We start from the raw sequence: 23,946 nt of genomic DNA, 5'->3' as shown, positions 1-23,946 counted from the left end.
TCCTAATGTTCAACCTGGATCTTCCCAACCGCAACTAGAGACCATTGTTCCATGTTCTGCCATCTGTGACCACTGTGAACAGCCGCTCTCCAGCCTCTTTGCAACCTCCCTTCAGTAAGTTGAAAGCTGTTATCAAGTCCCCCCTCAGTCTTCTCTTCTGCTGACTAAACAGTCCCAGTTCCCTCAACCTTTCTTCATATGTCAGATGCTCCAGCCCCCTAATTATTTTGGTTGCCCTCCGCTAGACCCTCTCCAGTGTATCCACATCCTTCCTATAATTGAGGGCCCAGAACTGGACACAGTACTCCAGATGCGGCCTCACCAAAGCCGAATAAAGAGGAATAATCACATCTCTGGATCTACTGGCAACGCTCCTCTTGATGCAACTAATAAGCCATTAGCTTTCTTGGCTACAATGGCACACTGTTGACTCATGTCCAGCTTGTCGTCCACTACAACTCCCAGGTCCTTTTCTGCAAAACTCCTACGGAGCCAATCAGACCCCAGCCTGTAACAATGCTTGGGATTCTTCTGGCCCAAGTGCAGGACTCTGCACTTGTCCTTATTGAACCCCATCAGATTTCTTGCAGCCCAGTCTTCCAATTTGTCTAAGTCACTCTGGACTCTATCCCTACCCTCCAGCGTATCTACCTCTCCCCCTAGCTTAGGGTCATCCACAAACTTGCTGAGGGTGCAATCCAACCCCTCATCCAGGTCATTGATAAATATGTTGAACAGAACAGGACCCAGAACCAAACCTTGGGGCACTCCACTAGAAACTGAGCACCATCGCAACATAGAGCCATTGATCACTACCTGCTGGGCCTGAACTTCTAGCTAGCTTTCTATCCATCCTACTGTCCATTTATCCAATCCACATTCCTTTAACTTGCTGACAAGAATATTGTGGGAGACCATATCAAAAGCTTTGCTAAAGTCAAGATAAATCATATCCATTAATTTTCCCCCATCCACAGAGCCAGTTAGCTCATCGTAGAAACTAATCAGATTGGTCAGGCATGACTTGCCCTTCATGAATCCATGCTGACTATTCGTGATCACTGTCCTCTCCCCCAAGTGTCTCAAAATGACTTCCTTGAGGAGCCCCTGTATGATTTTTTCTGGGGCTGATGTAAGACTGACCAGCCTATAGTTCCCTGGATCATCCATCTTCCCTTTTTTAAAAATGGGCACTACATTTGCCTTTTTCCAATCATTCAGGATCTCTCCCAATCTCCACGACTTTTCAAAGATAACAGTGAAGGGCTCATCAACAACATACACCAACTCCCTCAGAACCCTCGGATGAATTAGGTCCTGGCCCATGGATTTATGTACATTTAGCTTTTTTAGATAGCTCCTAACCTGTTCTTTTCCCACCAAAGGCTGTCCACCTTCATCCCACAATGCATCATTTGTCGCATTAGTCCGGGAGCTGTCCTTGTCTATGAAGACAGAGGCAAGGAAAGCATTGAGTACTTAAGCTTTCCCTACATCATCTGTCACTGGGTTACCTACCTCATCCAGTAGGGGCCCCACGCCCCATCTGATTGCCTTCTTCTTGGTAACATGCCAATAGAAACTTTTCTTGTTATCCTTCACATTCCTCAGGCGTCGCAATTCCAGTTGCGCTTTCGCCTTCCTGATAACTGCCCTACATTCTCGAGCTGTACATTTATACCCCTCCCTAGACATCTGTCCAAGTTTCCGCTTTTTGTAAGCTCCCTTTTTGTGCCTAAGTTTTCCAAGGATTCCCCCATTAAGCCAGTCTGGTGTCCTACCATATGTACTTCTCTTGCTGCGCATCGGGACAGTTTCTTTCTGCACCTTCAATAGGGCTTCCTTAAAATACTGCCAGTTTTCCTGGACTCCTTTTCCCTTCAGGTATCAGAAAGGCTGAAGAATTTACCCTCAAATAGGTTGTCTGGAAGGGATTATTGCCATTACGGAAGAGCAGATGGCCTGTTTGTGGCTAGTCAGTTGTCCAGATAACTCTGAAGATAAAATACACCCCCCACAAGAGGAAGTGGGCACAGGCTCAATAAGAGGAGTGCCAGATGGGATTATTGGTTCCATTCCACCTCTAAACCTCAACAAAACACAAATCCTTCCTGTGTCCCTTCCCTGAAACCAATCCATCTGGAAAGCGAGCTCCATTTCTTCACATAAAAGTGAACTATTTTTACTTCAGACAAGTGGGATTTAGAACTATGGCTACTCAGCAGATTTGGATTAGCATGCCAAATATTTACCCTCTCCCCTATGGCCAAAGACCTCTCGAAATCATCCCTCTTTTAAGTCAGTGTGTCTCATAAATGTTAACTGTTAGCTACATTTCAGTCATTATATATGGAATCAAAGTTAAAGATAAATTGTTATTGGACAGAACACTGTTTCTGAAAGGATTCTCTGAAGGCAATTAATTTTACACGCCATAATGTGTTAGTCAAGCATCCAAAATACCTTGCAATTTGGATATTATAAACTGCTAAAAATAAGGTTATATTTCTTTTATAATTTATATCAGAGAACAAAATTTAATTCTGAACTTGAGTGTGAATGAAGATATGTTTCTATCATGTGAAACATCTGCAGGGTAGATTGCCATTAAAGAGCACATCAGAATGAAAAAACAAATAACTCTCAGTGATTTTTGTTTAGTTTGTTCCTGCTACACCTAATAATTGATATTAGAAGGCTATTTCATTTGCCTTCCATGAAAATTTATGTAGGGATCATAATGAAATAGGACAGGGTTTTTAAATTGTATGCTGCTAGAGAGGAATAAGAATGGCAGTAAAACCTGGTATTACTTCACAGTGGTTTGCAGAGGACTCTGATCATTGAAGGGGAAAAACAATCCTCTTGAAGGAATTAGAGACTGTGCGCAAAAATATATTCTACCAAATAGGGTTGGGAGAACATATCACAAGACTATCCCCTCCCCCGCGATGGTGGCATGTGGGTCCCCCAGCCTCACGAGCCTGTGCAGGAACATGGCATTGATGGCACGCACAACCTGCAGGGAAAGCACATGGGACAGCACCAATGAGGGGTGAGCAGGGTGTGCGTGGCCCTGCCCTGCCCTGCCCTCCCCCGCCCTCCCCTCCCCTGCCCGGGCCCCCCTGCCCTGCCCTGCCCTCCCCCCGTGGGTTCTCTTACCTCCATGAACACAGCCCCGACGGTGGCCTTGCTGACACCAAACTGCTGCCCCACGGATCGGTAGCTGTCGGGAGTGGCCAGCTTCCAGACAGCGATGCCGACCCGTTTCTGCACTGTGAGGGCACGCCGCATGGCGGTGTCCTGGTGCCTGAGTGCGGGGGTGAGCCACTGGCACAGCTCCATAAATGTCTGCCGGCTCATCCTGAAGTTCCTGAGCCAGCGGTCGTCGTCCCACTCCCCAAGCACCAGCCGCTCCCGCCAGTCGGTGCTGGTGGGGTAGCTCCACAGCCACCGGCGTGTGAGGCGGGGGTGGGGGCAGGGTGCTGCAGGGTTGGGGGTTGAGCCCTGCTGCCCTGGGGGCAGCTCCTCCTCCAGTGTAGCAAGGAGGTGCCCAGCTGCCTCCCACATGGCATGGAGCAGGGCAAGCCCTGCTCCTGCCGGGAGGGCTGGGTGGACCTCTGGCTGCTGCTGCTGCTGCTGCTGCTGCTGGGGGTCCATGACTGCATTGCCTGGGGTCTGTGTGCCTATGGCTCCTCAGACCGCATGCTGTGCAGGCTGAGTGTGTCTGGGAGGGGCCCTTTAAGGGAGCGGCTAGCTGTTGCCCCGGAAGCGCTAGTCCGCCCTGTGACCCTGTCTGCATCTGTGCCTGGCATCCCTATTTCGATGTGTGCTACTTTGGCGTGTAGACATTCCCTCACAGCGCCTGTTTCGCTGTTGTGCTGCGCAACGTCGAAGTTGAACATCGATGTTGCCGGCCCTGGAGGACGTGTAGACGCTATTCATCGAAATAGCCTATTTTGATGTCGCTACACAACATTTCGTGTAGGCTTCACGTGTAGACGTAGCCATTCATTGCAATTGTGTAACAGTGGTGATAGATTAGTGATTGTAACAATAGTATACATCTAGTTTTCATTGACAGAGTTAAAAATGCTTTTCTTGTAGCCATGTTCCTGATGATGATGCAGTGGAACTCACTGGAACAGGAAACTACTAATGCTAACATCAGCAGTTTACTTTTGTACCTTTGGCCAATGTCTTTGCTACAATCCAAAAAATAAACTTGGTGTGTTCAGGTGATTGTAAGCACTCCAGATGTTTGGTTTTTTTAACTTGACTACTTCATGTTCTTTAAGTTACATGATCCCATATTAGATTTTCCCAAAGGACCCTTGCCTCATTCAGCAGGTGGAATGGACAGTGCTCACTGAGCAGGCATATTCTTCTTCGAGTGTCCCTGTGGGTGCTCCACATTAGGTGTCGGGCTCGCCCGGCGCCGCAGATCGGATCTTCCAAGCAGTTTCTGCCGGACCGCGCATGCGCCGGTGCGCGCCACTCCCCCGCGCGCTCCCGGCCACATGCGCGATCCGGTCCCCGCCAGTTCCTCTTAACCGCCGTCGGCTGCAGACGGAATCCGAACTAGGCTAAGGCCAAATAGCGTATTCAACGACTTTATCTGTTTTTCTTTCAAAGTTTTTTTCAGATGCTTAGGCTACTATGAGTTAGCCGGTTGTTATTTTGCAAAAAAAAAAAAAAGAGAACGAACAACAACAAACAAACTACGAGCGGGACAGCTTCAGCCAGTCCCAGTAACAAGCGCCGGAGGCCAGGAGCTACGGCCATCAGCCCTCCTGCTGAGGCAGGCCATCAGACGGGGAAAACAGCACAGGGAAGGTGCTAAGTACCCACTTAATAAAACTCAAAGACTCACCAACAATGTCCTCTTCAGGCTTTAAAAAATGTGAGTCCTGCCGAGAGGCGATTAAGGAGAGACAGGGAGATGCAGCTTAAAATGCTGCTTTGGATAAGGCCCTCCAGCCAGACGTGCCGGAGCGGCCGCAGCAGGAGAGACCGTCCGGGGCCCATAAAAGGAAAGCTGCCTCCCTCACTCCATCAGCGCAGAAACGGAGGAAAGTCTCCCCAGCCCGATCCCTGCCGGCAGCAACAGCGAGCGGGACAGGAGGAGCGCACAGCCCCCAGCCGCAGCAACAGCTGATCGGCGGCGGCAGGGAGAGCCACGTGGAAGCGGCTCAGCCTCCGATGATCAGCCAGCCGCCCCGCACCGCAGGCAGGGCAGCGGCTTAAAACTGCTTTTCATAAGGTCCTCCAGCCAGATGTGCCGGAGCGGCCGCAGCAGGAGGGACCCTGCGGGGCCCATAAAAGGAAAGCTGCCAAAAACGGAGGGAAGCCTCCCCAGCCCGATCCCTGCCGGCAACAATAGCGAGCGGGACGGGAGGAGCGAGCAGCCCCCAGCCACAGCAACAGCTGATCGGCGGCGGCACGGAGAGCCACGTGGAAGCGGCTCAGCCTCCAATAATCAGCCAGCCGCCCTGCACCGCAGGCAGGGCGGCGGCTAAACAAGCGCCGGTACCGGCGGCACCGCAGGCAGCGGCACCGACCCCCGGGGAACCGGCGGTGCAGAGCGCGCAGGCACGCAGCCTGCAGGCACCGGAGCACACCGCACCTGCGGCACCGCCCTCCAGCGTGCCGAGCTCGGTGCGCATGGGGCCGGAATCCCCTGTACATCAGGGGGCAGAGTTACCTCCTCAAGGGAGGGGGAAGGCTGCACACAAGAGGAGGCATTGCAGCCCCTCTCCGCACAGGGCTGTGGAGTTGCTTTCTCACAGCCCTCCGCTTATGTTACAGACTCCAACCAGAAGGCAGGGGTCCCCCCTAGCCTACCCGGAGCCCCCTTCTCCATTTTTTGCAACCAGCCTCACCCTGGCTGGGACCACCTTCACCCTTCCTGGGGTTTGAACCGCTGGACTATTATGCAAAATCGCTCTCTCCAGCCCTCCCCCAGACGCAGAGGGTATGCACCAAGGGAGTGGTCTAGGTCACCTTCCCAAGAACAGTGCCTATACTGCCATGGTCGCCCCTACCACGTGGGGCATAGACACCATCGGCTATCTACCAGGGAAAGATCCCCACAAACGATCTCGTACCCCCGAGGGCAATTGCGACCAGGGACAGAGACTCAAGCATCTCAGGGGGAACTGGTTTTGGAACCCTGAGATTTTCCCTCGCAAACCTCTAGTGAGAGGGTGTACCATCACCAGCAGGAACCGGAAGGGTGCACAGAGACGTATCCCAGTGGTTCCTTGCTCTCCTCCCCGGATGAGGCTACGGCCCCGGGGGACGTCCATCCTCCGGACGATCTCAAACAGTTCCAAGAGCTGTTTTACGAGGGTGGCCTTCACGCAAGGCATCCAGACAGCTAAGGTGCAAGAGAAACACCATAAGCTCCTCAAAAATCTGAGACCTCCGGCCTCCTCCAAAATAGCAATACCACTTAATGACGCAATCTTGGAGTCTGCCACTATGATATGGCAGACTGCTGCGACTATTCCGCCTGTCCACAAGAGAGCGAAAAAAAAACAAACAAAAAAAACTTCGTGCCGACAAAGGGCACGGAGTTCCTGTTCAGCCACCCACAACCAAATTCCTTGGTGGTGGAGTCGTCGCAATGTGGGGGAACAGACAAACATGCCAAAAAGCTAGAGCTGTTGGGCAGAAAGGTCTACTCCTCCTCCACTCTACTGTTGCGAATGGCAAATTACGCAGCGCATCTAGCGAACCATAATTTCGATAACCACATTAGGTTAACCTCCCTCATGGACTCGCTTCCAGAGGGCAAGAAACCAGTGCTCAAGGCCATCATGCAAGAAGGCTACGCGGCCTCGAGGACGGGAGTTCAGATCGCCCTGGATGTTGCGGACTTAGCAAAAGCGTCCCCAGTACCACAGGGGTTACGAGCAAGGGCGACATCAACAGCACCAGCAGTACAGAACTCCCAGGCGTCGTTCCCAACACAGCCGTGCGTCCTCGGGGCAGGGCCAAAGGCCACAAGTTTGACACACAGATCCAGGGCTGCGCCATCACTACCGTCGCAAGGTCATCCGAAGCGGTTATTCCACCATCGCCTCCGACCATTCTATAACCAGTGACGAAGGATCACCACAGACAAATGGATGCTGGAGATCATAGCCACGGGGTACGCCATCCCCTTCCAGTCGCTCCCACCGCCATGACCTCCACCCAGGCCCCACCTCCAGGAGGCCTCCCACGTGGCGAGGCTCAAGCAGGAGGTAGACCATCTCATGCTCATAGGGGCAGTGAAAAGAGTGCCGGAGCAACTGCAAGGGAGAGGGTTCTACTCCAGGTACTTCCTCACGGGGAAAAAGACAGGAGGCGGGAGGTCCATCTTAGATTTTCGAGGCCTCAACTGGTACCTGCGCAAGCAACGCTTTCGGATGATCACAATCGCCTCCATCCTTACGGCACTATACGATGGAGATTGGTTCGCAGCCCTCGACTTATAAGACGCGTATTTTCACATAACTATTCATCCGGCTCACCTACGATTCCTCTGGTTTCTCATGGTAGGCAAAGAACATTTTCAATACAAGGTCCTACTGTTTGGCCTCTCCTCGGCCCCCAGAGTCTTCACCAAGCCCTTGGCAGTGGTGTCACCCTACCTGCACAGACAAGGGGTATTTATATTCCAGTATCCAGATGACTGCCTACTCAAAGGGGCCTCGAAGGAGGAGGTACTACGCATAATATGCGTCACAACAGGCACGTTCTCTCTCTCGGCCTGGTTATCAATCTGACAAAATCAAAGATAGACCCCACGCAGGACATAGAGTTCGTAGGGGCACGCATAAATTCTATTACAGCGAGGGCGTATCTACCAGAGACTCCCTTTCGGGCTGTTGGCTCCCTCGTGCAAGTCTTCACCTTCAGCCCTACGGTGCTGGTTCTGACGTGCTTACAGCTGCTGGGCCACATGGCAGCAGCGGCGTTCGTACAACAGAACGCCAGGTTACACATGCGCAACATGCAGCACTGGCTGGCGAGCGTATACAACCCAGCAGCACACACTGTTCACAGGGTGGCGTCGCCCACAACAGAGGTGCGCAAATCCCTGCAATGGTGGGTAAACCCCGAGAACCTGCTAACAGGGGTACCCTTCCACCAACCACACATATTGGTTTTTCTTACTACAGACGCCTCCCTCATAGGGTGGGGAGCACACATGGGCGAAGAGGTGACGCAAGGGCTGTGGTCCTCCACGGAGCAGTCACTGCACACAAATATACTGGAGCTCAGAGCAGTGTTCAACGCCTGCAGACACTTTCGAGACCATATAAAAGGCAAAGTAGTCGGGATCAGTATAGACAATACCTCCACCATGTTTTATATGAATCGGCAAGGAGGAGCTCGGTCCCGTGCCTTATGTGCAGAAGCAGTCCGGTCGTGAAACTGCTGCGTCTCCAACAATATAACCCTGGAAGCCTCGTACTTCCCAGGCGCTCACAATGTGCAGGCAGACCAGCTGAGCAGGCGTTTCACACTCACGCACGAGTGGCAGATCCGTCCCGATCTGCTGCAACCGATTTTTCACGCATGGGGTTTTTCCCCAGATAGACCTGTTTGCTACTCAGCACAACAAGAAGTGCCCACGATTCTGCTCCAGGGCAGGACTGGGACGGGGGTCCCTGAGGGACGCCTTCGCGATCTCTTGGAGGGGCCCCCTGCTTTACGCTTTCCCTCCCACAGTGCTCATCCACAAGGTGTTGCAGAAAGTCAGGAGGGAAGGAGCCTGAATGATCCCGATAGTCCCAACGTGGGATCGACAGCAATGGTTCCCCCTACTGCTGCGCATGTCGGACCGGCCACCGATGCCCCTTCCGGTGGCGCCGGATCTGCTCACGCAAGCCCAGGGGTCCATAGTGCATCCGCACCCCCAAGGCCTGCGACTACAAACGTGGTTAATCCATGGCTCAGCTCCCTAGAGAGCACATGTACGGAGGAAGTGCGGCAAGTCCTAGAAAGTAGCAGGAGGACTTCCACCAGGAAGACCTACAAGCAGAAATGGACTCGCTTTACGGCATGGTGTTCTACCAAACAGCTAGCCCCCCTTTCGGTGCCTATGGCTGTGATATTAGAGTATTTACTGGACCTCCAGAGAGGAGGACTCTCGCTATCCTCGTTTAAGGTCCACCTTGCCGCCTTTTTGGCATTCACACACGGAGAGACAGGGCACACGGTGTTCGCCCATCCCATGGTTACCAGGTTCCTTAAAGGGCTGGTAAACCTATACCCGCCCCCCTCGGAAACCGCTTCCACCTTCGTGGAACTTGGACCTGGTGCTTAATGCGAAAAGGGGACCACCGTTCGAGCCTTTGGCCACGGTTTCCCTCTGCCTCCTTATGATAAAGACGACCTCTCTTCTCGCAATCACGTCAGCTCGCAGGGTGAGCGAGCTTGCGGCAGTTATGGCAACGCCACCCTGCGCTGCTTTTTCCAAGGAGGCGGTAACCATACGGCTGCATCCAGCCTTTGTTCCTAAAGTTTCTTCTGAGCTTCATACTAACGAACCTATTGTTTACCCTCGTTTTATCCAAAGCCTCATAACTCTGACAAAGAGGCGCGCCTACGCCTCCTGGACGTGAGGAGGCGCTAGCTTTCTATATAGACAGGGCCAAGTCCTTCCAGAGAATGGATAGACTCCTAGTCTCTATCGCTCCCAAATCAAAAGGAGAATGTCTCTCTTCGCAGAGAATCTCGAAGCACATCGTATCTTGCATTAAAAAGTGCTACAAACTCAAAAAGACTCCTTTCCTGGCCATGCCCAGAACTCATTCCACTAGGGCGGTGGCAGCATCAACAGCCCTTTTTCAAGGGCGTTGCGCTAAAAGACATTTGCAGAGTGGCGACCTGGTCATCCTGTGACACCTTCGCCAAACATTACGCCCTTCACAGGGTATTCCAAGAGGATACCCGTCTCTCGACAGCGGTCCTCTCGGGGACAAGCTGCACATACTCTGATTACCCACCTCCTATCTTGGGTTACTGCTGGGTAGTCACCTAATGTGGAGCACCCACGGGGACACTCGAAGAAGAAAGAAAGGTTACTCACCGTAGTAACGGTGGTTCTTCGAGATGTGTCCCTGTGGGTGCTCCACTACCCGCCCATCCTCCCCGCTTCGGATCTCTGTTTAGTGTTTTGCAGGAGCATCCGAGGCGGTTGGTCAAGGAACTGGCGGGGACCGGATCGCGCACGTGGCCGGGAGCGCGCGGGGGAGTGGCGCGCACCGGCGCATGCGCGGTCCGGCAGAAACTACTTGGAAGATCCGATCTGCGGCGCCGGGCGAGCCCGACACCTAATGTGGAGCACCCACGGGGACACATCTCGAAGAACCACCGTTACTACGGTGAGTAACCTTTCTTTTTGTTTGCTCTTCATTGTTCATGGATCATGTCTCATTTACTGCTGTGGCAGGGTCAGTCTCATTCCTGGGCCCCAGGTCCTCCGATCAGTCCACTGGCCCCACCATACAAAGCCCATTACCCTTGCTGGGATAGAGAGTGGTCTGGGGGGAACGCGGTCCCCACCCACTTGTCCTGGGTTCCAGCCCAGGGACCCTGGATGGCTGCTGCCAGCGAGGGCTGAATCCCTTCACCCTTGCCCCAGCAGCTCCTTTCCCTGGGCCACTTCCCCAGTCAATACCCTCTGGTACCTCCTTCTGCTATTCGTAGCCCTGGCAGCAAGTCCCCTCCGTTAGTTTGTCTCCTCCAGCTGACCAGTTCCCTACAGTCTCTGGTTGGGGTTCAGGCCACCTGGGCTGGGGTAGCCCAGCCCCCTGGGTTGCCAAGGCTCCGCTCCTCTCCTCTTTTGTGGTCTGTCAAGTTTCTCCTGGTCTCCTTCGGTCTCCTTGCTCACCTTCCAAACTCTCCTTAACTACCCCTTGCCTTGCATGGAGAAGGGCTTATAAAGGTAGCCCTGAGTCGGATTAGCTGGCCCTAATTGATTTAGGGCAGCCTGCTCCTCAGCTGCTCCCACTTTGATTGTCAGCTCTGTTTTTTACTCATGCCTTTCCCCTTCTGGCCCCACCCTGCCACACTGCACACTATCCAAACCCTACTCTGAAGAGAGCAGTATTAATTTCCTCCAGGGTTTCTTTAGGGTGCCCTTCGCTGTGGTATCAGAGTGATCCACAAATCCTAATGTATCTTCGTGGTAGTCCTATGAGGCAGAAAGGTTAACCATTTAATATCCATTAACCAACCTGAGATGCCTAGAACTTGATTTTTCAGAGTAATTTAGCACTAAATAGTACTTGTTCAAAGCATGGCTCCACTGACAAGCTGCAGGTGTGAGAGCTCAGAATACTGTACAATCCCAGGTCAGGAACCCAGGAACTAAGGAACCCACAGTTAGTGACCACATGTGAAAAGCGTGATGTAAGTGACTTGCCCAGCAAACCATAGAAACTCTGTAGCAGAAGCAGGGATGAACCCAGTTCTTCAAGGCATCATTCAGCTGTCCTACCCATTAAACCAATGAAGCAAATTTCTGCGGATGACAACCTCTTTCACTACACAGCAATGATTCACTTCCAGAGCAGGTCAAGCCCTACACTGAATGAGGCAGGAGGCCTATGGTAAAACAATATACAATCATGTAATTACAGACTGTATCATAATGCATACACATGGGATGGATTCATTAAGATTATACAATTCCCATTCACCAGTCAGAATTCCCAATCAGGAAAGAACAGAGAGTTCTCTTTAGAAGGGGAAAAAAAGCCTTCTATTCCCTTAGCAGTGACCGTACATGTTGCAATTATGCCTTACATTGTATTCTGCAGTGTTTTATACCAAAGTTTACAGGTCAGTTATACAGACAGCTGAGGGATGGGATCATCTCTTTTGTCCTACTTGAAAATACTGAGTAAATGTGTTCTGTAGAGCAGGTCAGAAAAATTCCAACAAAACAATTTTTTCTCAGAAGGTGTGCTTTTGTTGAAATCAAAACATTCAACACAGACGAATTCCTGCTAGTTTGTCCATTTGACTGCACAGGAGGCTGATGAGCAGCCAAGAGCCAAGGACCTCTAGCTCTGAGGTTTGCAACTCGTCTGTAGCCCAGGCTCCAGTGTGTTCACAGTTTTGGGGAAGCCCATCACATAGTCTGCCCTGGAATCAGGGACTCCTGGTCTTCTGCCTTGCAGCCTACAGTTCTGACTGTGCCAGAGCCATAGCTCCAGTTCTTCTTCTGGATAATTTCAGTATTTTAGGGTTGTTTTCCAAGTCACAATGAATCCAGATTTCAAAATCCCTGGCAAAATAGGATCACCTTTCTCTCCCTGCCCTAACGGCACCTATTTACAGGGCAAGGCCCACCAGCTAGAATAGTGGTGTCCAATAGTAAAGGATCACCACACTTGCAGTTGTGGTCCTTACATATTCACCACAGCCTCCTCCTGCCCTTCCTCTCTAAATTAATGCCCTTCCCTTCCTCCAGAGCTAGTCACTGCAGCCCTCCTTCCCCTGCTCTAACTGAATGCCATCCCCCTTCCCCAGAGCCAGGTACCTTCCAGTCCTCCTCCCCTCAGAGCCAGACCTCCCCTCAGCCGAATGCCAGTGACTGACCAGAGCTGGAATCGCAGGGGCCGCTGGAGCTGGGGCTGAAGTAGCTGCGCCAGGGCCAGAGCTGCAAGAGCCACCACTGCTGCCACGTGAAGGTCCCACCAAGCGGTGGAGCACGTGTGCGGAGCAGGCAGAGGGCACTCCATGTGTGCACCTGTGAGGAGCCGCATTTAAAGGCTCCAAGTGCCACATGCAGCTCCAGAGCCCAGAATCACCACATCAGTGTCCTGTTCACCACATGTGGCAAGCAGCTAACATATCAGACACCACGGAGCTAGAAAGTGCCAAGTGACCTAGATGCTAACTTTTTTTCAGTGGGCATTAAAAGCATTCAGCCGCTTGAAGGACCTGACAGTTTGTTATGCATAGTGTGCTTACATTCATGTGTATCTGTATATAAACACAAAATGTGTGGGAACTGCAATGTGAATATGAGAAATAAGCCCAAACACAGTTTGTTGTATTTAATAAAATAATATTAAGAACTTTTTCTCCATTAAATTCATATGAAATTATAAGATTTGGAGAGTTACTTATGAAGCTTTAGTGCTCCACGTTAAATCGTTTTCCTTAGCTTCAGTGAGTAGGAATTCTCTTCTACCATTTTCTTTATGCCCTTTGGATTTTAGATCACCCGTATTTTGTTGGTGTCCAGTTCCATCCTGAGTTTTCCTCAAGACCTATGAAGCCTTCACCTCCATACCTGGGACTCTTGCTTGCAGCAACTGGGACACTCAGTGCACACTTGCAACGTGGATGTAAACTGTCTCCAAGGTAACTTTACTATTTACTTGTTTGTCTAGAGTTTCAGCAGGACAGTCCTTTATTGATATAGGACATCAGGAGGGGAAGGTGGCTTTTTTATTTTTTTTTATTACATTCGTGAGAAAACTCCTGGCTAATGATTGACAGAAAACTGTCATTTAAGAGACACATCTCATATTTTATCTTCTGAAAGGCTGACGGTATAGGTTGAACCTCTCTAGTCCAGGACCCTCAGGACTGAACAAAAGAATTTGCCAAACTGCAGAAGGTCAATACTGTCTAGCAGCATTACCAACACTTGCACTATTTACTGGGCTCTTAGAAGACATTTAAAGATAAATTAAGCTAAATAACAGAACAGAACACTGGGAGCCAGGACTGGTGGCTAGAAACAAATTTTACGGGACCACAGGAAACCTGGCCACACCCAAGATAAGGGTCATCCAGCTAACTAAAATCATGCTGGATTACAGATGTTGCTAGGCAAGAGAGTAACAGACTCTCAACCTGTAGGTTCAACCTGTAGTAGAATCAGAAGCAATAATACTGAGATGTAAATAAGTACATCCTGGCTGGCTGCAATCAGTTCTAAGAAAACTATTTCTCACTTCATAGGAAGTATCTGGCCCTCTAGCTTCCAATGAGTTAATGGTTTTTTTACCAGGAAAAAAGTCTGCCGGCAGTTCATGCAATTAAGTGAAGTTCATACCCTATCTGTATACGAATGACCATAATAACGAAACAGTAAATGTCAAGGCTGCAGCAAGATAATTGTATTGGACAAGTAAAAGAGGGCTCACACCAAAACTCAGCCTGAGTGTCTCTCAAGTTTGGGGAGGGTTTGAACGTGGGTCAGAATTTTGTGGTTGAGCCAAACCAAGAGCCTTGATCTCAACAAGCCCTAGATCTGTTAATTTAACCAAGGTAAAGATCCTAGGACATTTCTTTTTTATGGCAATATTTTTCATTCTATGTTAATTAATTCGTATTTATAAAATGCTTCAATGAACAACGATTCGCTATTAATAGTAATAATTATTAAGAGCTCAGGAGGCCAGGAGGAACCTAGGGTAAAAAGGCCAAGCTTGTGAGAACACATAACACACTAAGATAACCTGCTCAGATCCAACTTTGTGTCAATCCAAGGGCTCTGCTATTCTGAAAACAAAGTGCAGAAATTCAGAGTTTTACCTTTTTTTTTTTTTTTTAAACCAGAGCATTCAAGTATCTCTGAAATATATTGTCTTACTGAAGAGCAAAGGGAACAAATTTTTTGAAGACTCAATAGAAGCCTAGTACAGCTTGTACTGCCCTGGTCTGGCACCCTTGGAACCTGAGCAGTCCTGGGTCAGGGATTTTTCCAAACCAGGGGTGATCAATGCCCCTCCCAGCTGCAATCCTCAGCCACTTCACCAACACCGCCTGCAGCTCCCAAGCCATGGCAGCTGGCTTCCAGTTCCCAGCTGACAGACTGCAGGTTTCCCAGTCCCAGCCACCAGATACCCAGCCCAGTCACAAATGCCCCCACCCTCCAGGCCTGGGTGTCAGGTACCTGACTCCAGCTGCAGTTTCCTGGTCCTGGCTGCCACAGCCCTACTGTGCCCTGGCAGCTCCTGGGCTTCCACGGCCCCACCACGCCCCAGCCACAGTGGCCCACAACTCCACACTGGCTCACTGGCCCCACTGTTCCCAATGAGTTCCCTGGCAGCTCCCCAGCCCCACCAGCTCCCTGCAACTCTCCGGCCAGCTTGCTGCCCACTCCATGGCCCTGCTGGCTACACGGTCTGGCCAGCTTCCCGGCCCCCCAGCCAGCTTCTCTGCCACTCCCTGCTGGCTCCCCAGCCCCACAGCTCCCTGGCCACCGCAGCCCTCCATCTCCTCACTGGCTCCCTGACCCAGCCTCCATGACAAGGCCGCAGACTGGCAGCTTCACAGCTGCTGCTCCACATCAGCTTCCTGGCCCCAGCTGCAGCTTCCCAGCTTCCTGTCCTTGGCTACTGCCAGTTCCCCTGTTCCAGGGCATGGTTGCTTGGCCTCAGCTAAGGCTCCTGGCCACCTAACTCTGAGCTGGCCCCCACGCCTGACTCCAGGCGCTCTCAGATCCAGCAACATCCAGGGTCCTGCTGGACCACAGATGTTGCTGGAACAGAGAGTCCCAGGTTCAGCCTGTAGTTGCCAAGCCAAATTAAACTGCTGGTATCCTGGTTCTTATCATCTGCAGCAGATCTTTCAGATGCAAGTCGACCTCTACCTTAATGGTTCTGGCCATTGTCTAATGAAGTACATATGGGAAAAACACCTTCCTGAGTTCTGCAGACCATCTCTTATAAATCATAATGTTCAAATATTATCCTGTTAACCATTGATACAAATGTTATTAGAGACACGGGAGTAACATTATCTATCCCATTTTGAAATCTGTTTCATTTGATGGCCTCCTCTAATTGTGCACGACACAGCTAAACTGTAAACCTGAAAGAGAAGTACAGCGGTATTGGTTCTAAATGAAATGTTTTTTTCATTTCTTTATGTGCCCCTTTGTTCTCAGTGCATAAAGGAGCATGGTGTATGGCTCTGGCACAGTAAAAGAACCTTTAAAAATTCAAAATCTACTAATCAGTCATTCCAGCTATTGGTTATTCTTGAGGAGATTATTTGTGCTAGCAAATGAAATGGGTATTTCTGAAAAAGTATAGGCTATTGAGGAGATGCCAGAGAAAAACAGACAATTCTGAAAATAGAAAACAAATGTGATCCTTGACAAATGCTGTCTGATGCATATATTTTCATTCCTTAGGAGAGCAGTGTAACAGAGATGTACATCACTAAAAACTGGCTGAAGGGCTGGGCCAAGGAAGCCACAGACCACTGTAGAACCAGAATGGCAAACACTAGGGGGTGCTAGAGGGGAACTACCCTTGCAATGCCAAGTCCTGGCTTCAGGGATGCTCTGATGGTGAACTGCTTCCCTGCTGTCCTGCCAATTTATAAAGTTATATCAGTTCAGACCAATGGGCTGTCTACCACACCACCTCTTCCAGTGGCCAGCACCAGATGTTTCAAGGGGAGCTGCAAGATACCCTGAAGTGGACAATTACAGGAAAACCTATAGAACGTCCTTTCTAATCCTCATGAGTGATGGGACCATGAGTGTTCCAACACTAATTAGTAGGTGCCCTGCTGTCTGCTAGAATTCTCAACCCTGACAGAGGCCCCTGCAAGCTGAGCAAGGATCTGCCTAAATTAGCCAGGAGTGAGGTGTAGAGGAAAGGGGTGGGGCTTAGAGGCCAGATACCTAAAGGGATTTCTGTACCTAGCTCCTACGGAGCTTTAGGTACTTGTCTCTGCTTTGGATTCTGTCCATGAATCTTTTCCTGGAGGTAGGTGCCTAAGCTCTTTCTTTCAAAAGCCAGAGACCCCAAGCTATTGTAGTCAGCACACTCTCCCAGGATGTGGGAGAGCCAGGTTCCAGTCGCTGCTCCAGTGAATGTTTAAGTACTTTTGCAAAGTGAAAAAGGGTCAACAGAAGCAACTGAAAGAGCCCTGCTCCAGAATGGCTCATAGACCAGTAATTAGGGCACTCACCAAGGATATTGGAGTTCTTGCTCCAAATCAGGTAGAGTGGGAATTTAAATTGGGGTCTCCTACATTCCAGGTAAGTGCCCTTACTATTAGGTATTCTAGACATACCACTGCACACCCGAGCTAGTATGACAAATTCCTGGCCTGCTTGTTTCCCTCCATACCCCCAGCTGCCTTTTGTAGAAGTTAGGTGTGCTCTGAACATGCCTAATGGATCAGGACCGACAGTAGATACAGGCAGGGGAACACCTAGTTTGAGAAACCTTCTGGGGCATGGATGTCAGCAACAGCTCGGACCGTCTCCTTAGCTGAGAGGTGGAAATCAGGCATTAGGCAGCTTTGAAGGTGCTGATTGGTGGAAATGGAGGGAGCCTTTGAGGATTTGGATTAGGCAGCAGTTTTGTGAATGTTAGTGATATTAGATGTTGGTACTCAGGCACTTAGGTCCATAAGTGAATCACACCCTTTGGGATTGACTTAACAGTGTGCTTAGCTAGGGAGTAGTTGACTGAAGTCTGAGGACTCTCTTCTTTCTAAGTGCTTTTCCATCCAACTAATGTAACTCGATGTTTTCATGACCCATAGAACAGTCTACTCCTTTTCTTGAGTTCTACTAGCTTCAGTAGTTGTCTCTGAGTCACAGCCCCTCTCAGCACTACTCCTGAGATGGTCTCCTTTGCTCAGGACTGTGCCCAAAGGTAATATCTAACCCTGTGGAAATAATAACACCATTGATATAATTCCTAGGGTCTGAGGAGTACTGGGCAAAGAAAAAAAAAGGCCCAAAGGGATTGATTTTTCTGGTGTATAATGGATCTGGGGGGTCTGGCAGGTGGAACAGGCCATAGTTCCCTCATTTCCTTGTGCCCCCAACTTTACCTTCCCTTATGCCAAGAATGGGAATGTCAGCAGGACCTCGTCCACCAGCTCTTCTACTTGTGGAGATTCCGTCTACTCATGGGGAATTATCCAGGGGAACCTCTGCTGACTTAAATTTGCACCACAGTAGATTATGTATTGTTGGGAGTTAAAAGGAAAAAGGGGCAGTACTGAGCTGTATCATTACTTTGGTTTTAGAAGTCGTGGCTCACATTAAATCTAACTGTATCTTTGTTTACTTGCATAGAAAAGGTTTATCTAGTAAATGAGGACAGTTCCTCCATGGCAGTGTATATTACGTACTGCAGGCTGAACCTCTGTCATCTGGCACCCTTGGGACCTGACCAGTGCTGGATAAGAGAATTTGCTGGGTGACAGGAGGTCAGTATTGTCTGGCAGCATTACCAACACTTCCATGGCTTACTGGGCTCTTAGAAGACATTTGGGGTAAATTACAGCTAAATAACAGCACAGAACAGTGAGAGCCAGGACTGGTGTCTGGATACAAACTTAATGGGACCACAGGAAGCTTGGCCACACCCATGATAAGTGGTCATCCAGCTAACTAAAATCATGCTGGATTATGGAGTTTGCAGCCAAGAGAGTTCTGGATTAGAGAGGTTCAACCTGTACTAGGAGTTGAAAGGACATTTTTGGCATGTATCCTCCAAATCTCATGTCTGGCACTATGGCATCATGTCTTGTGCTCATATTATTCACTGATTATAGAATAGATCCTTTTTCCCTCCAAGCATCTTATTCAACAGCTTCTTAATATCTTCACTTACACGTAGTCATGGCTCATAAGCAAAGTTGCAGTATAATAAGTGTATCAGTGCATACAGCACTCTATGCTGAATATTTAGTAACGATCATGCATTTCTAATTTAATATTTACATCTCTTAACCACAGATGACAGTAAAGGGATTGTTTCATTAACAAAATAAATGATTAAATCAGCATGTGAATTTTTTGTATTTAACATAATGAACCTGCTTAGGAATAAGTTATTGGTTACTACACATCTACCATGGGTTCACCAAGTTAGTTTATCTCTTTCCCCGACCTTTACAGGAAATATAGCTGCTGTAGCAATTAAATTCAGGTTGCTCACATTTCCAGAGGTGGGCTTTTTATCAAATATATTTTTAAAAGACCTATAGCTCTGAAGCTGTGTGTCAAAAGATTACTTTTACTGTGCTGAAGGAACACTGAAGGTTTGGATGTTAATCAGGATTTTGCAAACCAAAGTAATGAGATAGATTAATATTTGCTACTATTCATATTTCTTAATAAAAACAATAAAAACAGACAGCTCAAAGAGAGTGGGTAGCCAGCAGGAAACACAGTGTAGACACGATTAACTTCCTGCTCTTGTAGCAGCTGAAGTACATTAGTGGAGTGATACAATGCAGCTCACACTCATGCTCCCTCACTATATCAGATGGCTTCCATAGTAAGTTAAACAGGAAATCCTCTCCTCTTGGTGTATCTAGGCACTACATTGGTACATGATGGTGTGTGAAGAGAAAACAGTGGTACATTAACTAATGACTGTAGAAGAAACAGATGGGGACACCCTGGGACACTAAATGGAGGCACATTTGATACTCATGGAACTCTTGCTTGAGTGCTGCGGGAGGCATATGAGGCTTGATCCATCATGGAAAAGTATATGCAACCCCTGCTCCTACACAGGAGTGTTCTTCTTCGAGTGTCCCTGTGGGTGCTCCACATTAGGTGTCGGCCTCGCCCGGCGCTGCAGATTGGATCTTCCAAGCAGTTTCTGCCGGACCACACCTGCGCCGGTGCACGCCGCTCCCCTGCGCGCTCCTGGCCACGTGCGCGATCCGGTCCCCGCCAGTTCCTCTTAACCGCTGTCGGCTGCAGACGGAATCCGACTAGGCTACGGCTAAGTTAGCGTATTCAATGGTTTTAACTGTTTTTCTTTAAAGTTTTCAAGTTCTTAGGCTACTGTTAAGTTAGCCAGTTGTTATTTTCAAAAAAAAAAAAAAAAAAGAAACAACAAGCGGGACGGCATTCAGTCCAGTCCTAGTAACAAGCAGAGCACCAGAGGCCAGGAGCCTAGGGCCATTAGCCCTCCTGCCGTGGCAGGCTATCGGAGAGGGGGAAAACAGCACAGAGAAGGTGCTAAGTACCCCATTAACAACTGAAAGACTCACCAACAATGTCCTATTCAGGATTCAAGGAATGTGAGTCTTGCCGAGAGGCAATGCCAGCGTCTGATGGGCACAGTCACTGCATAAGGTGCCTTGGGGAGTCCCATGTCACGCAGAAATGCTCCTTCTGTGCAAAATTAACAGCCAGAGCAAGGAAGGACAGGGAGATGTGGCTTGAAATGCTGCTCTTCGACAAGGCCCTCCAGCCAGACGTGCCAGAGCGGCCGCAGCAGGAGGGACCCTCTGGGGCCCATAAAAGGAAAGCCGCCTCCCTCACCCCATCAGTGCAAAAACGGAGGAAAGTCTCCCCAGCCTGATCCCTGCCGGCAGCAACAGCGAGCGGGACGGGAGGAGCGCACAGCCCCCAGCCGCAGCAACAGCTGATCGGCGGCGGCACGGAGAGCCACGTGGAGGCGGCTCAGCCTTCGATAATCAAACAGCCGCCCCGCACCGCAGGCAGGGCGGCGGCTAAACAAGCGCCGGTACCAGTGGCACCGCAAGCAGCGGCACCGACCCTGGGGAACCGGCGGTGCAGAGCATGCAGGCACGCAGCCTGCAGGCACCGGAGGACACCGCCCGTGCGGCACCGCCCATAAGCGTGCCGAGCACGGTGCGGACGGGGCCGAGATCCCCTACACGTCAGGGGGCGGAGCTACCCCCTCAAGGGAGGGGGAAGGCTGCACACAAAACAAGGTGCCGCAGCCCCTCTCCAGACAGGGCTGCAGAGTTGCTTTCTCTCAGCCCTCCGCTCATGCTGCAGACTCCAACTAGGAGGCAGGGGTCCCACCTAGCCTACCCGGAGCCCCCGTCTCCATTTTTACAACCAGCCTCGCCCTGGCTGGGACCACCTTCACCCTTCCTGGGGTTTGAACCACTGGAGTACAATCACAAATCGCTCTCTCCAGTGTCCCAGGTCTCTCGACGATCTCGCTCCCCCAGACGCAGAGGGTATGCACCAAGGGAGTGGTCTAGGTCACCTTCCCAAGAGCAGTGCCCATGCTGCCATGGTCGCCCCTATCATGCGGGGCATAGACACCACCGGCAGTCTACCAGGGAAAGATCCCCACAGACGGTCCCGTATCCCTGAGGGCAATCGCGAACGGGGACAGAGACTCAAGTATCTCAGGGGGAACTGGTTATGGAACCCCGAGATTTTTCCCTTGCAAGCTTCCAGCGAGTGGATGTACCATCACCAACAGGAACCGGAAGGGTCCAGAGAGGCGTATCCTAGTGGCTCCTCGCTCTCCTCCCCGGACGAGGCTACGGCCCCGGGGGACGTCCATCCTCTGGACGATCTCAAACAGTTCCAAGAGCTGTTTTAAGAGGGTGACCTTCACGCAAGGCATCCAGACAGCAAAGGTGCAAGAGAAACACCATAAGCTCCTCAAAAATCTGAGACCTCCGGCCTCCTCCAAAATAGCAATACCGCTTGATGACGCAATCTTGGAGTCCGCCACTATGATATGGCAGACCCCTGCGACTATTCCGCCTGTCCACAAGAGAGCGGATAAAAAAAAAAACAAAACAAAAAACTTCGTGCTGGTGAAGGGCATGGAGTTCCTGTTCAGCCACCCACAACCAAATTCCTTGGTGGTGCAGTCGTCGCAACACGGGGGAACAGACAAAGATGCCAAGAAGCTAGAGCTGTTCGGCTGAAAGGTCTACGCCTCCTGCACTCTACTGTTGCGAATGGCAAATTACGCAGCGCATCTAGCGAACCATAATTTCGACAACCACGCTAGGTTAACCTCCCTCATGGACTCGCTTCCAGAGCGCAAGAAACCGGTGCTCAAGGCCATCGTGCAAGAAGGCTACGCGGCCTCGAGGATGGGAGTGCAGATCGCCCTGGAGGTTGCGGACGCAGCAGCACGCTCCACAGCTACGGCAGTGGTGATGCGAAGGGAGTCCTGGCTCCAGACTTCGGGTATGCCGAGGGACCTGCAGGCAAAGATAGTCGATCTTCCCTTCGACTCGCAGAAGCTGTTTGCTGAATCAACTGACTCAGTCCTTCATTCCAGTAAAGATTCAAGAGCCACACTTGGGACCCTGGGGATTTACACCCCTCCATACAGAAAGAAAAAGGACTACCCTCAACAAAGACGGTACCAGTACCAGCAACAGCGTCCCCAGTACCACAGGGGTTACGAGCAAGGGCGACATCAACAGCACCAGCAGTACAGAACTCCCAGGCGATGTTCCCAACAGAGCCGTGCGTCTTCGGGGCAGGGCCAAAGGCCACAAGTTTGACACACAGATCCAGGGCTGCGCCATCACTACCATCGCACAAGGTCATCCGAAGCGGTTATTCCACCATCGCCTCCGACCATTCTATAACCAGTGGCAAAGGATCACCACAGACAAATGGGTGCTGGAGATCATAGCCCCGGGGTATGCCATCCCCTTCCAGTCGCTCCCACTGCCATGACCTCCACCCAGGCCCCACCTCCAGGAGGCCTCCCACGTAGCGAGGCTCAAGCAGGAGGTAGACCATCTCATGCTCATAGGGGCAGTGGAAAGAGTGCCGGAGCAACTGCAAGGGAGAGGGTTCTACTCGAGGTACTTCCTCACGGAGGAAAAGACAGGAGGCTGGAGGCCCATCTTAGATCTTCAAGGCCTCAACTGGCACCTGCGCAAGCAACGCTTTCGGATGATCACAATTGCCTCCATCCTTACGGCACTAGACGATGGAGATTGGTTCGCAGCCCTCGACTTACAAGACGCGTGTTTTCACATAACTATTCATCCGGCTCACCGACGATTCCTCCGGTTTCATGGTAGGCAAAGAACATTTTCAATACAAGGTCCTACCGTTTGGCCTCTCCTCGGCCCCCAGAGTCTTCACCAAGACCTTGGCAGTGGTGTCAGCCTACCTGCACAGACAGGGGGTATTTATATTCCAGTATCTGGACGACTGCCTACTCTAAGGGGCCTCGAAGGAGGAGGTACTACGCATGATACGCGTCACAGCAGGCACGTTTTCTTCGCTCGGCCTGGTTATCAATCTGACAAAATCAAAGATAAACCCCACACAGGACATAGAGTTCACAGGGGCACGCATAAATTCTATTACAGCGAGAGTGTATCTACCAGAGACACACTTTCGGGCCATCAGCTCCCTCATGCAAGTCATCACCTTCAGCCCTACGGTGCCGGTTCTGACATGCTTACAGCTGCTGGGCCACATGGCAGCAGCGACGTTCGTAGTACAGAACTCCAGGTTACACATGCGCAGCATGCAGCACTGGCTGGCGAGCGTATACAAACCAGCAGCACACACCGTTCACAGGGTGGCGTCGCCCACAACAGAGGTGCGCAAATCCATGCAATGGTGGGTAAACCCCAAGAACCTGCTAACAGGGGTACCCTTCCACCAACCACACATATCGGTTTTTCTTACTACAGATGCCTCCTCATAGGGTGGGGAGCACACATGGGTGAAGAGGTGACGCAAGGGCTGTGGTCCTCCACGGAGCAGTCACTGCACATAAATATACTGGGGCTCAGAGCAGTGTTCAACGCCTGCAGACACTTTCGAGACCGTATACAAAGCAAAGTAGTCGGGATCAGTACAGACAATACCTCCACCATGTTTTATATAAATCGGCAAGGAGGAGCTCGGTCTTGTGCCTTATATGCGGAAGCAGTCCGCTTGTGGAACTGGTGCATCGCCAACAATATAACCTTGAAAGCCTCGTACTTACCAGGCGTTCACAATGTGAAGGCAGACCAGCTGAGCAGGTGTTTCGCACTCACGCACGAGTGGCAGATCCGTCCCAATCTGCTGCGACTGATTTTTCACGCATGGGGTTTTTCCCCAGATAGACCTGTTTGCTACTCAACACAACAAGAAGTGCCCACGATTCTGCTCCAGGGCAGGACTGGGATGGGGGTCCCTGGGGGACGCATTCGCGATCTCCTGGAGGGACCCCCTGCTTT

General features: G+C 50.7%; 1 protein-coding gene across 5 annotated transcripts in view; it reads left to right on the top strand.

Annotated features, from left to right (window-relative positions):
* Window positions 1-23,946, top strand: part of CTPS2 (CTP synthase 2) — a 167,188-nt gene that overhangs the window by 125,484 nt on the left and 17,758 nt on the right. For 3 of the 5 annotated variants that reach the window (XM_074993581.1, XM_074993555.1, XM_074993545.1), the window contains exon 17: window positions 13,233-13,377. The exons of 1 other annotated variant lie outside the window; for it this stretch is intronic. In XM_074993581.1, coding sequence (XP_074849682.1) covers window positions 13,233-13,377 — 145 coding nt within the window. Of the gene's footprint in view, window positions 1-4,107; window positions 4,243-13,232; window positions 13,378-23,946 lie in introns of those variants that run through there. One more of the 5 variants, XM_074993573.1, reaches the window with a different exon arrangement.

This window comes from Carettochelys insculpta, chromosome 1, assembly GCF_033958435.1.
Source record: "Carettochelys insculpta isolate YL-2023 chromosome 1, ASM3395843v1, whole genome shotgun sequence".
Taxonomy (NCBI): Eukaryota; Metazoa; Chordata; order Testudines; family Carettochelyidae; genus Carettochelys; species Carettochelys insculpta.
Note: the sequence above shows the minus strand (reverse complement) of the source record. Positions and strands in the feature narration are given on the sequence as shown.